Source organism: Diadema antillarum, unplaced genomic scaffold (assembly GCF_040938485.1).
Source record: "Diadema antillarum isolate AM-2024a unplaced genomic scaffold, OU_Dant_1.0 seq00001253_RagTag, whole genome shotgun sequence".
Lineage (NCBI taxonomy): Eukaryota > Metazoa > Echinodermata > Echinoidea > Diadematoida > Diadematidae > Diadema > Diadema antillarum.
This window is the reverse complement of record NW_027272039.1, coordinates 179,311-192,102: the sequence shown is the minus strand read 5'-3', so window position 1 is coordinate 192,102 and position 12,792 is coordinate 179,311. Positions and strand designations below refer to the sequence as shown.

Genomic DNA, 12,792 nt, shown 5'->3' with positions numbered 1-12,792 from the left:
AGTGTGATTTTGATGCAAAAATTATCGTCCTGTCAGCACTATAATGCATTGACACCTCTTATAATTTCGGTGCGTATTCCATGTATATACTGGAGGAATACACTTATCGATGGAAATGGCTGATTTCTTTACATCTGCCCAAAATCAGTAGGAAATATACAAAAATTGTCATATGATGTTAAAGCAAAACAAGAACTTCAATCTTCAAAAGTATATTTTCATTTTAAAGAGAGTATGAAACTTCGCTTAAGAGACAGTAAGATGTTAAGGCAAATGATACATTTAAAAGATAAAAATATAGTTTGGATACAGATTAGCAACAGACAAGTAAGCAACAACAACAACAAAAAAAGCATACTTATAACGTCAATCTCCAGAACAAGCAAACAAAATTTTGTAGAGGTTAAGGTCTCATATAGCGGAACCTTTGATTAATTAGCCTTTTAGATAAAAGTTTTCATGACCACAGGTATATGCAGCATATTTTTCCTCGAATATGAGTAAAAATGCATTATGTCGGTACATTAAGACTCACTGATGGTATTACTTGAACCCTTTATTTACACACACACACAAAAAAAATAACACGCGATTTTATTTAGCCATCTCGCTGTCCATTGGATAAATAATATTGCTGTATCAATCAACACAACTTCTTCCCAACGCCATAAAATGACAGTATATCATACCACCTAGTTTTGCTACACTTAATTCGAATATATTTGGTGCCTTAAGTTTGAACACTGTATTACGAATACCGTTGGTGTGTGCTTGTTGTTGCTGTTTTCATTTCACCATGATTTTGTTCCGATTTCGTTACAAAACGATGGCTTGTTATTGTTATCTTATTTTTCAAAAGCCCTGAAGATCGAAGGCCGTAAAAACGGTTGCAAGCTCATAGATATGTATGTAATAATTGTAATGATAATGATAATAATAATAATAATAATAATAACAACGATAGTAATAATAATAATGATAATAATAATAATAATAATAATAATAATAGTAATAATAATTAATATTATTATTATTATTATTATTATTATTATTATTATTATCATTATTATTATTATTATTATTATTATTATTATTATTATCATTATTATTACATGTATTATCATCAACATCATACGCGTTTATGGGTGAATGGGTGGGTATGTTTGTACCGGATAGCTAGAACAGACTGAAATAAAATGAATTTAAAAAAAGTAATATGTTTGATATTTATTTTTGATATATTTGATTTTGTTTATTTCTGCAATTCTATGACAAGCGTAATATACAAACAAATACATTTTTCTTTTGTACAAACCATAGGATTTTTGAAAAAGAATTGATAAACTTGATGAATACAAAATACTGACAATAATTGTTTGATACAAATTACACAGTACATTAATGATAAAGAAAGATAATTCAAAGGTACAATCTAAGGGGAGCAATGATTGCAGAAAAAGGCTGTATCCTATAAGCTTATGCTTGAGAACGGAAACAGCCCAGTTGACAAATATAAATAATGTTTATCCAGGGTGAGTATAGGGATGGGAGCGTGAGGACGGGGGGGGGGGGGGGGAGGAGGGGTGCGAGGTGGATTGCATGTACAAAGTGGTGAGTGCATGAAAGTGGTGAGGCCTTCAGTGTGTTTTGGAGATTTAAAAATTATTCAATTATTATACAACGAAATATTCCAGAGAGATGTGATCCGGTAGGGGATTCCATATCTGGCCCGTCGTGACTTTTTGATCGGTGATTAATTTTATGAGAATTCTTGGATTAGTAACATGAAAAATTGTCAGAAGTTCAGGTTGGATATTCATGTACATTTCTATCATAAACAAATATATCATTTAAAAAGGGGGTAACAAATTAGAGACAAATTTGAACATAAAAGATGCCGTTTGTAGAATGTTTATATCACATACTTTAAAAGTGTTGAGTTGATGGAATAGAAGATCCGTGTTGGCAAGATAGTGGGAACCCGTACAGATACGAAGGGCTTTCTTTTGTAAATGTAAAATCATATTAGTGTTTAATTTAGAGCTATTCCCCTAGATTATATTGTAATAGGAAATATGTGGAAGTACGAGTGAATTATAAAGAAGATAATGTGTGTGAGGTGGAAGATAATATTTAAATTTATAGAGAATACCGATGACTCTATAGATATTGAAGAAACAATTTTTTGAATATGTATTTTCCAATTAAGATTCCTATCCAAATAAACGCCGAGAAATTTAGTGGGAATCCTTTTGCTCCTTAGTGGTATAAAATCAATTTTAATGGTTAAATTTGTAGAATCCGGTATGCTTTTTGTTGTAAAATGAATAAAATTTGTCTTATTAATAATAACGATCTTCAAAGTCAGGTTATTTAATACAGCCAAACATATTAATATGATGTGCTCGGACATTGGTATATTATTATTAGGATGATTGTGGTGACGTTATCATCATTGCCCTGTGAGATTTGAGTAGATGCCCTGTGAGATTTGAGTAGATGTCCTCCATAGTTGATCATATAAACGCATATTAATGTAAAATACTCTTAATATGAGATAGCACGACCAGATAGTACATATTACCGTGCTTCGCAGGGCGTCCCGCTATGCGCAGCAGCAGGGCTGTAGATCCATGAGCCTGACGGAATGTGCCTGCGACTACTAGTCATGACGTAGGCCAACATAGGATATGAAACACTATATACATATAGCTTCATAGACGTGTGTTGTCTATTATATTTTGATCGATTTGGCAATTATAAAAGTACATCATTATGATGTTATAGCTTCCAGTTGATTTGACAATCTTCATGTAAAATCTACATCGGTATTATGACATAGTGTTTTAGGCCTACGACGGAAAAGCGTACCGGCATAGGATTATCATGACCATGGACTGACATGTATCTCTTGCTGTCATATACAACATTAAAATGATCGGGGCGTATCGAAATGCTCATGGGAACATTATCTCATGTGGCCGCGAGTATACCAGACTATCATTCATGCCGATACTGTCAGTAACCGAAGTCCAACTCATGATACCAAAATGCGGTGATGTGATATTACACTAAATAGGGCGTCCTAATTAAATACACATCATGGAGGCGGCAATAATAGGATTTATGCTCACCCGTTCTTCTGCCATCTCGAATGTGATGTAGACTTGCTGGGTCGAGTTCTGATCGTGTCAATCGGCAGGGCCGTCACTGACTGCGACCAGCCCGAACGCGAAGCGTGATGTGAAGGAGCGCCACGGGGTTAGGCCGTCACCAACTTTTTTTTTTTAAGGTGGTGCGTTTATATTTCTGGTTCCACTTCCGGGTTTCATCAGCTAACGAACAAATTTGTGTGGCATACCTGATAGGTATTTTTCCCTTTTTTTAAGGGTCTGAAGGGGAGGGGGTGCGTTCGCACCAACACCCCCCACGCCCGGCAATTATGATTGGTAATGTAATCTTTCGCGTTTCTATAGTGACACTATTATACAGGAGGTCACATGTACCGATAATAGGGCCGTAAAAGTGCATGATAGCCCAGTGTAATGTAGTGTTAATACTGCAACAGCTCATATTATGGATATGGACTACGCATTCATATAATATGCTGTCCATATATCCGGCATTACTTCCGAACATATCGCACGGCATGATGTGCCTTAAAGGGACTGTACAGTACTGGTTGAGGCGGGGATTCATGTTTTGAACATTCCTAAGTGAGATAATGAGAAACCCCTTATGAAATATGAAAGAGCATGTAATTTTAAGAAGGATTCAACGTTTATTTGATGAAAATTGGTTTTCAAATAGCTGAGATATCCAAAAAAAGTGATGATGATAATAAAAGGCGACATGCCACTCCTTTTATTAGGATCTCTTTGTTTCACCTTGTTTTTGGATATCTCAGCCATTTGAAAACCGATTTTCATCAAATAAACTTTTGATAGCCCTGCTTAGAATTGCATGGTCTTTGACATCTCATAGAGTGGTTTCTGAATATCTCGCAAAACGTTAAAAGCTAAATCCTTACCTCGACCAGAACTGTACACACCCTTTAATCTGTTGAAACTGTTGCTGTGCGATGTCTAGGCCTAAACTTATGTGACACAAGGTTTTGATTGGCGAGATCCCAGCTGCAACGGTGGTGAATGTGCCGATCATTGAATGTAGTGACCTCGCTATTGGAATCACGTTAAAAATGGGATAAATGACTGGATCTAAAGAGTGCTTGTGCTTCCCACACCTCTTTTGGGTAGAAGCGCACGCTTATCATGCATACTCTTTGGTACAATACAGACAATACATACATGATGACGTTGGGCACGCGAGCGCAAGAATCGATGCGAACAGGGCGGGATTCCCATATTGTCACATGACCCGAATATATATACTCTAATACTGTAGTACTCGGTAAGCAGTGCATTCCCTGGCAGTCTGGTCAGCGATCTTGATGAATACAAAAAGAGACCCGAAACCCATGTCCAACAGGCCTTGTGCCTCTGGGAAATAATTGTTCTCCTTTGTATATCATATTTTCTGCGCTCTTAGAGATAACACCTGTCAAGTTTGGCGAAAATACAGGGGCCCGTTGCATAAAAGTTACACTATGGTAACTTTGCCATCCAGTTGTAACTACCATGGCAACAATACTCACCAGCCAATCATATCAAGAATTCCATGGAAGTTACCATTGGATGGCAAAGTTACCACAATTTTAACTTTTATGCAACGGGCCCCTGCTGATCATGCACGTTCGAGAAGTGTACTGCACTTGAAATTGAGAAAATTTGCCCCCCAACCTTGACACCCCTCCCCACCCCTCCCCCTCCCCCAATCCCGGATCTGCACGAACAAATGGGGAAAAAATGAACAAAAGAAGATGAAAATGTGAAAAAATGGGCCCAGTTTTATTTGGTCCCAACCCCGCCTTTGCAAATCTACCACGAACAAACTTTGAACTCCCATCTTACTTATTCATAATTAGTTTATAGCATTAACTCAGCTTGTCACTGATTTGGGAGAAAAAGATTTTATAGATTCCTTAATTTTGATGCTTTGTCTGTCTCCCCCCCCCCCCCCCCCGCCGCGAGTCTACCCCTGGGCATTGTGCTCCAGGGACCCCCCCCCCCCATGGGAATTGTGCCTATTTCTGTACAATACCTATTTATATATGACCCTATCAACATCTGCGAAGTTTGGTGAAAATTTGACCACATATCATATTGATCTTCAAAATGAAGTCAGATTAGGGAATGAACAATTATTATCAGGCCAAAATATGGACCCCAGCAGGGCCCCAAGAAGCACCCCTGGAGCCGCTGTGAACAAACTTCAAAACTATACTCATACCTACAGCATTACCCTGCTATATCACTGATTTCTAAAGATTCCTTAATTCCCCCCCCCCCCCCCCACCCACCGCCCCGCAGTGGAGGAGGAACATGGTGCCCATTTTTACAAATGAGATGTTACTTCCCTGGGGATGAGCTGCCACGTTTCATGAACATCCGTCAAGGGGCTTTCAAAAAGAGGATGAAGATGCAAAAAGCTTACTAATTAACCACACTCACTTGGGCCTTGGGCGCAGGCGAGCTCACAAACCTTTATGATACTCCCACGAAAAGTTTTCTTCGGAATACTTCGAATCACTTACAGAATGTTGTCGCACTTCATAGCGCCATCTTCTGTCCTTCATCGCACGAGGGCGCTCCCTCTTTCTCACTCGTGAATGTCTTCCGTTAACCTTATTTATTACTAGTCTTATCAAGGAGGTTTAAGAGTTGGAGTTCCAACTGGCTGTAATTATTCAAACAGTTGTTAGATTTCTATTGATGTACAAAAGAATTTCACAGGTGCATTTGTGCCTTTGATGATCGATGTTTGAAGCCGCCGTCTTGCTGAGCAATCCGAAGATTCATTTTGAACGTTAACATAATATTGGCCATATTTTGCTTATTTATTTATCAAATGAAATGAAATTTCACTTAATGATAAAGCATGTAAGACAAAAATCAATCCCGTGCAGAAATTTGTGCAAAAGTGTAAATCAGAGCTGTATCATGTGAAACTGTTTAAAACCCTGTTTACGAACAGACGATGGAAGCGGAATAGGATTTAAGGATTTAACAGTAAACCCTGTTTACGAACCCTGTCTCTTGTTTATTGAGAGAAGAGATAGACCTAATGACCCTCATGGTGGAGTATTTATTGCTACTAAGAGAGAACTTCTAGCTACAAGAGAAATTGAACTTGAAACAGATTGTGAAATTCTCTGGTGTAAATTAGATATGGCGGGATCTAAGACTCTACATATAGCTGCGTACTACAGGCCTCATGAAAATGACGAAGAGAGTCTTGCAGAGCTTCAACGATCCCTTAAAATTGAATCGCGATCATATGGTAGTCATAGGAGGTGATTTTAACCTACCTGGATGGGATTGGGAAACGAGACAGGTGAAAGCATGTCATCACCCAGCGCTTCATCATGCTTTTGGTTCTATGCTTGATGACCATGGGTTAACGCAGGTAGTTACGGAAACAACCAGGAAAGAAAACGTCCTTGATCTATTCCTAGTAAATAATCCAACGTTAGTCACTGATGTCTCAGTTGTACCAGGCATTTCAGATCATGATTGCCCAATTCTCACGATTGCTGGTTGTCCAACTCGCCAGAAGCTAGTAAGAAGGAAAATTAACATCTACAGCAAAGCGGATTGGGAGAAATTTGCTGATTTCATGCAAGGTGTAGGCAAGGAAATTGAAGATAAGCTTGACTTTTGCTCAGTGAATGAGGCTTGGGTTATGTTCAAGAATGGAATAGAGAAGGGAATGACAGAGTTTGTTCCACATAAGATGACATCCAAAAAGAATGACATACCTTGGATTTCAAACAAGATTAAAAGGTTGATCAAAAGGAGAGATAGGCTGAACAAAAGAAGTCGGAACATGAAATTGACAAACCACGGGGTTGTCCCATTTCAATTGGAGGAAGAGTTGAAAGCAGTTAAGAAATCATTGCAACAGGAGCTAAGGAGGGCTTATTGGAATTATGTGGAATCTCTTTTTTCTATCGATGAAGATACCACAGAATTTGAGAGTATGAAGAGATTTTGGGGCTTCATCAAACACAACAGAACTGATAATACAGGAATAAGAGAACTGAAAAGTGATGGTATTACGATCACTGATCCAATTGCAAAAGCTGAAGCATTGAACCAACAGTTCAAAAGTGTTTTCACCAAGGAAACTCCCATACCGAATGACTTACTACCGGAAACCTCAGACTTTGAAGAAATGGAGGATATTTTGTTTACATCAAAGGGTGTAGAGAAGTTGCTTTGTGGTTTGAAGACATGTAAGGCCCCTGGACCGGATGGTATAACTCCACGAGTCTTGAAGCAGCTGGCAAAAATTCTGGCTCCAATTCTTTGCAATATATTCCGGTTGTCATATGAATTAAGTGAAATACCAAATGATTGGCGCGAAGCAAATGTTGTACCAGTCTACAAGAAAGGTAATCGATCTACTCCTGTAAACTACCGCCCCATTTCACTGACATGTATTTGCTGTAAACTAATGGAGCACGTTTTAGCCAGCAAAATTATGAAGCACGGGGACGAAAATAACATCATTTTCCCCCTGCAATATGGCTTCCGTAAGAACATGTCATGTGAACAACAATTACTTGGTTTCACAAGCGATTTACATAGGAACTTGGATGCAGGACGTCAAACGGATGTTATAGTCATGGATTTTTCAAAAGCTTTTGACAAGGTTGGGCATGAGCGGCTTTTACGTAAACTGGACTACTACGGTATCAGGGGGAAAAATCTGAAATGGATTCAAAGTTTTCTCAATGGAAGACGTCAGAGGGTTGTTTTGGATGGTATTAAATCTTCTTCAGTAGCGGTAGGATCTGGAGTGCCTCAGGGGTCGGTTCTTGGGCCTTGCCTCTTTCTACTTTACATCAATGACTTGCCTGATGGTCTCGCGTCAAAGGTTCACCTTTTTGCCGATGATGCAATTTCTTACATGACCATCGACAATCAACATCATACGCAAAATCTTCAAGAGGATCTAAACAAAATTGGTGACTGGGCGAAAAAATGGATGATGGATTTGAACACAGATAAGTGTAAGGTTTTGACAATATCCAGGAAAAGAAGTAAGGTGCAACACGTGTATCGTCTAAATAACGCCCCTCTTGAATCTGTTGAATCCGTGAAGTACTTGGGTGTAACCATCACTTCTGATTTGAAGTGGACCCAACACATCAACAATACTGTCAATAAAGCCAATAACGTGCTTGCATTTCTAAAACGCAATCTTCGCATAAAATCTTCTGATGTTAAAGCCACAGCTTACAAAACGTTGGTTCGACCAATTGTTGAGTATGCTTCCACAGTTTGGGACCCATCTACCAAGAACCTAATCCACCAAGTGGAAATGGTCCAGAGAAGAGCTGCGCGATTCACTTTAAATCGCTACCATAACACCTCGAGTGTCACCAAAATGCTACAAGAACTTAATTGGACCACTCTGGAACAGCGCAGAGAAAATGACAGGCTAATTTTGATGTACAAAATACACAATAATCTCACTCCTCTTTCAGCACAGGACTATATCATCAAACAGGCTACTCAGTTAACGAGAGCCTCGCAACCACACTCCTATCAGGTACCATATTCGAGAACTGAATCGCATCGCCATTCGTTCTTCCCAAGAACTGTAAGGAACTGGAATTACCTGTCGTCAGAAATTGTTTCAGCGCCATCTGTGGGATCATTTCGAAACCGTCTAACGGTTGATCACAGTGGCTAGTATTTTCGTCAAATTGTCTATGTGCTTGTAAATATCTGTAAATAAATTGTATTATAATGTAAATAGCACCAGTCTGCAAGAATCTTCAGTCTATTGAAGGAGGCAGACTTAATCAGAAGAAGAAGAAGAAACTGTACCATCCTGGAAAGCCGGTTTTATCACTTTTCCGCTTAATTCCGACAAATAAAACCGACCTGGAATAATCTTCAAATATAATTCTTTATTGATAGATATATCAGAATAGTGCCCGGGTATGCCCAGTCGAGTAATTTTCATCTTCATTTCAGCATTTTTCGCGCAATTTCTATTCGCACATCCTTTTGTCTGTACCTCACACCTTGTATAAGAAGGGATAGCGAAAAGTAATTACCATCACAAAGACATATCTTCCTTAGAAACTGTGATGGCTGGTGATTATGCAATGAGACGCACGAGTCAATATATTGTCTTATCTGCGTAGCAGATCCTGTTTGGCACATGCTTCTCATTTTAGAGCGGCGGCATCGAACATCTAGCAAAGGAAATAAGACAGATGTGACTTCATTCTCTTGAACCTCCTTGGTCTTCTATTTTCCCTATTATTTCATGATGAGTAACCTTAGTTATCATTGCTAGTTTGATGTTCTAATGATGCAATTTAGTGTGATCGATTCAATGTAAGTTGACGATTTATAATGATACAAAAGCGTCATCTAATCGAGCATCTCACCATGAATTCTACATCATCATCGTTATCATTATCATCATCTTCTTTTTCTTCAACTGCTTCTTCTTATGCTGATGAAAATCATTAATTCTTTTACGAAGTTGCAGTATAGCTTGATTTTTGCAATGTTTACAAATTGAACCAAATTGCTAGGACTTGGTTGTGGTATCATTGCATTTTCTCCTTTTTTAAGGTATTTATCGGGGCCGCGGGGCGGGGTTTCGCTCATCAAGAAAAACTCGGAGAAATATCGGAAAAATCTGTTTAAAACAACAACAACAACATCATTATCATCATCATCATCATCATCAACAACAATAACATTATCGACCCACACCCCATTGGCAACCCCCCCCCCCCCCCTCTGTCCCCAACCCTGAAAAAACGATCACCCTACCGCGTTGCTTGATTACCCTGCCTATTTTTTTTTTTAACTACTGGGGGTGTTTCATCAACTAAGTCAGCGCTGACAAGTTGTCATTTTCTGACAATCACCATGGTAACAGTCAGTGACCAGAACATCTCAGCCAATCAAAACCAAGGATTTTGCTGGTCAGCGCTGACTATATTGATGAAACACCCCCCAGGGGGCATTTCATGAAACATTTTGTCCGACAAAGTTGTTCTCTGATACAAGGATTTCAGTAGCTTGTAACAGTTTGTCAGAAAAATATCTGACCAAAAAAGCTTCTCTAGACATTTTTGTCCTCTCTCTCTCCTCTCTCTCTCTCGTCATATTCTCCTTCCTTTGCTTTTTTTTACTATATCATGTATAGCCTATCATACATTTCTGTACTTTTTTATATTTCTTTTTTACTTTTCATCAATCGTATTCCATTCTTGTTTACTGTATTAATAGTTATTTTGTATATTTTGTATATTTTATTATATTTGCATATTTTTAAAGCCATTTGAAACTCGGTTTGAATTATTGTATTTGTGTTCAATGTGAAATATGTTATACATTGGACTCCAATAAAAAAAAAATGGGTTTTAGGCATAATTATTAAACTTTCAACAACTTTCATCTGTCAATTTTCAATGGGCCATAGCACGGAGAGTCAAACGGCGCGCGACATTGCAATCGCTAGTCAAAATCGCGAATGTATTACTGCTGTACTAGTATTATGTCGTAACCATCGCGCGTGCTCACGGCACACTGCGTACGTGCGATCGAGTACGAGTACGTACGAGTACTAGTACTGGTACACCGCGCGGGAGGCGTGTTTTTTTTAGACGGCGCAGATTGGGGACCCTAAAAATCTATTGGGGACCCTATCCCTAAACCTAACCCTAATCCTAATCCTAACCCTAACCATCAAACCCTAACCCTAACCCTAACCCCAACCCTAACCCTAACCCTAACCCTAACCAAAAACCCTAACCCAACGTTTTTCCCATAGGTTTAACACGCGCCATGCCCCAATCTGTGCCGTCTTAAAAAAAAAACGCGCGCGGGAGTTCAGTGCGCCCAGCAAGTGTACGGAAATCGAACATACTAGTAGCCATAATCATGCTTGCTTGCGCTGGCGATCTGCGCGCGAGGGTACGGTTGACGGTACTATACCGTACCGTGCCGGTGGTAAGCTAGCTCACAGCGCGCACACTAGACAAACAGCTGTGTTTCCAAGATTTGAGCAGATGCTATATGTCCTACTTACTGTCACAATTTTAGATGCGACGAGACCATGCGGCAACAGTGCGGAGAGTTTGGGTAAGAAAATAACATTTTGGGATTATGAGTGCTCTCTGACACTACAGAATTTCAATGGAATTCTTGTTTGTGATGTGTGCAAAGAGAGGGGGGCAGCGCACGATGGAATGAATGATGCTGTTCGTGTTGCATACCGTACACTGTGTCCGGTACGAGCGGCTTCTTCCACAGAGCGCGGCGGCCGAGAAGTGCCACTCCTACTCTTCTTCCAATTTTACTGGGTGCTGCCTCAGTCATAAAACTACCTCTCTTAATGCTTGCTAGATTAATTTGTGGTTGCAAAACTTGGGATTACATAATAGAGTAAGGCAATCCACAGGCCACACATACATGTACAACTGTAGGCCAATCACAGTTTTGACCTTTTTTTAATAAGTTTGGGTAGAAACTACATGTGACCAACTGCGACCAGCCCGAACGCTTCCACAGCTGCATAGGTGTCAGTAATACAGTAGGGTTCTATAATTTAATGAATTGTGTTGTGTACAAGGAGCGCCCCGAAGTGTTAGGTAGAAAATAACCCTTACTTGTCCCTGCTAACTGTGATTTTAGCCAAAATCATTGAAATGAAATACAGTGCACATCTTGTTATTCAAGGTACGACACGATTGCAACGGTGTGAAGTGCGTCAAGACCCGAGTGCTTTCTGAGCTGAGCTGAGGTACCCTCTGTGGCTGTACATGTCTGGATTGCGCTGCCGTTTCAGCCATGAGTCTTACAAGTGGACTAACCCGCCCCAAACGCATGGCTATTGGAATCCTCATGCTGCTGTTGGTGGATGTGATATGGGTCGTGTCCTCAGAAATTACGCGGGTGAGTTTGTGGCTGCTGCTTATTTCTCCTAGAAAACCTCCAGAAGATACGCATGTACAAATATAAAGGATGTTCTTTCATACATTATATGGCATCTGCTCAATTTGATGGTTGAGGTTTGCTATAAAAGTATACTGTATTTACAAGGTTCTGTGCAAGGGTGTAATTCAATATTGGGTATATATTGAATTTGTAATGCACTGCTTTACCCTGGCACATTTTTGCTAGAAATGCGACAAAATCTTTTAATTGCGATGATGATGATGATGCATATTGTTGAATTGTTGTTCTGTAGTTAGCAGTTCCTTGCAATACATTTGTACTCCCAAGTATCACTGATGTATGAAATAAACCCAGCAGGATCAGAAATTCAAAAATTGAAAATTGTCCTAATTTGAAATAATTTGCTGTTACCATTGCAGCTGTGAACACTGCATGTAATTGACATTTCATCTGGTACCTTTGCCGTACACTGTATATTTATCTAAAACAGAAGTCAGCTTTAGTAATGTAGAGTTTAAAGAATCTGTGGAGCATCAGAAAAAGCTATGGGAAAGATTTCAAAAGACCACCCTTTTGAGCGCACAATTTACCTAATTTGATTAATTTTTCTTGCTGAGAGTCTCAAAACATACACTGTATTTGCAGGTTCTTGAATTCATGCTGTGTAATTGCCTATGAAATGTACTGTACACGTTTTCATCCAAGTCACAAAAAACAAGATGGAGAATTTGAATCG

The 12,792-nt window shown here is 39.2% G+C and overlaps 1 protein-coding gene across 1 annotated transcript in view; it reads left to right on the top strand.

The window, feature by feature from the left end:
- The first annotated feature begins 11,897 nt into the window (after positions 1 to 11,897).
- The window catches only part of LOC139745334 (solute carrier family 35 member F5-like), a 41,522-nt gene continuing 40,627 nt past the window's right edge, over positions 11,898 to 12,792 (top strand). Inside the window, exon 1 of the mRNA XM_071655734.1 lies at positions 11,898 to 12,053. Within this exon, the coding sequence (XP_071511835.1) occupies positions 11,949 to 12,053 (105 nt within the window). The 5' untranslated portion in view covers positions 11,898 to 11,948. The remainder of the gene's footprint in view (positions 12,054 to 12,792) is intronic.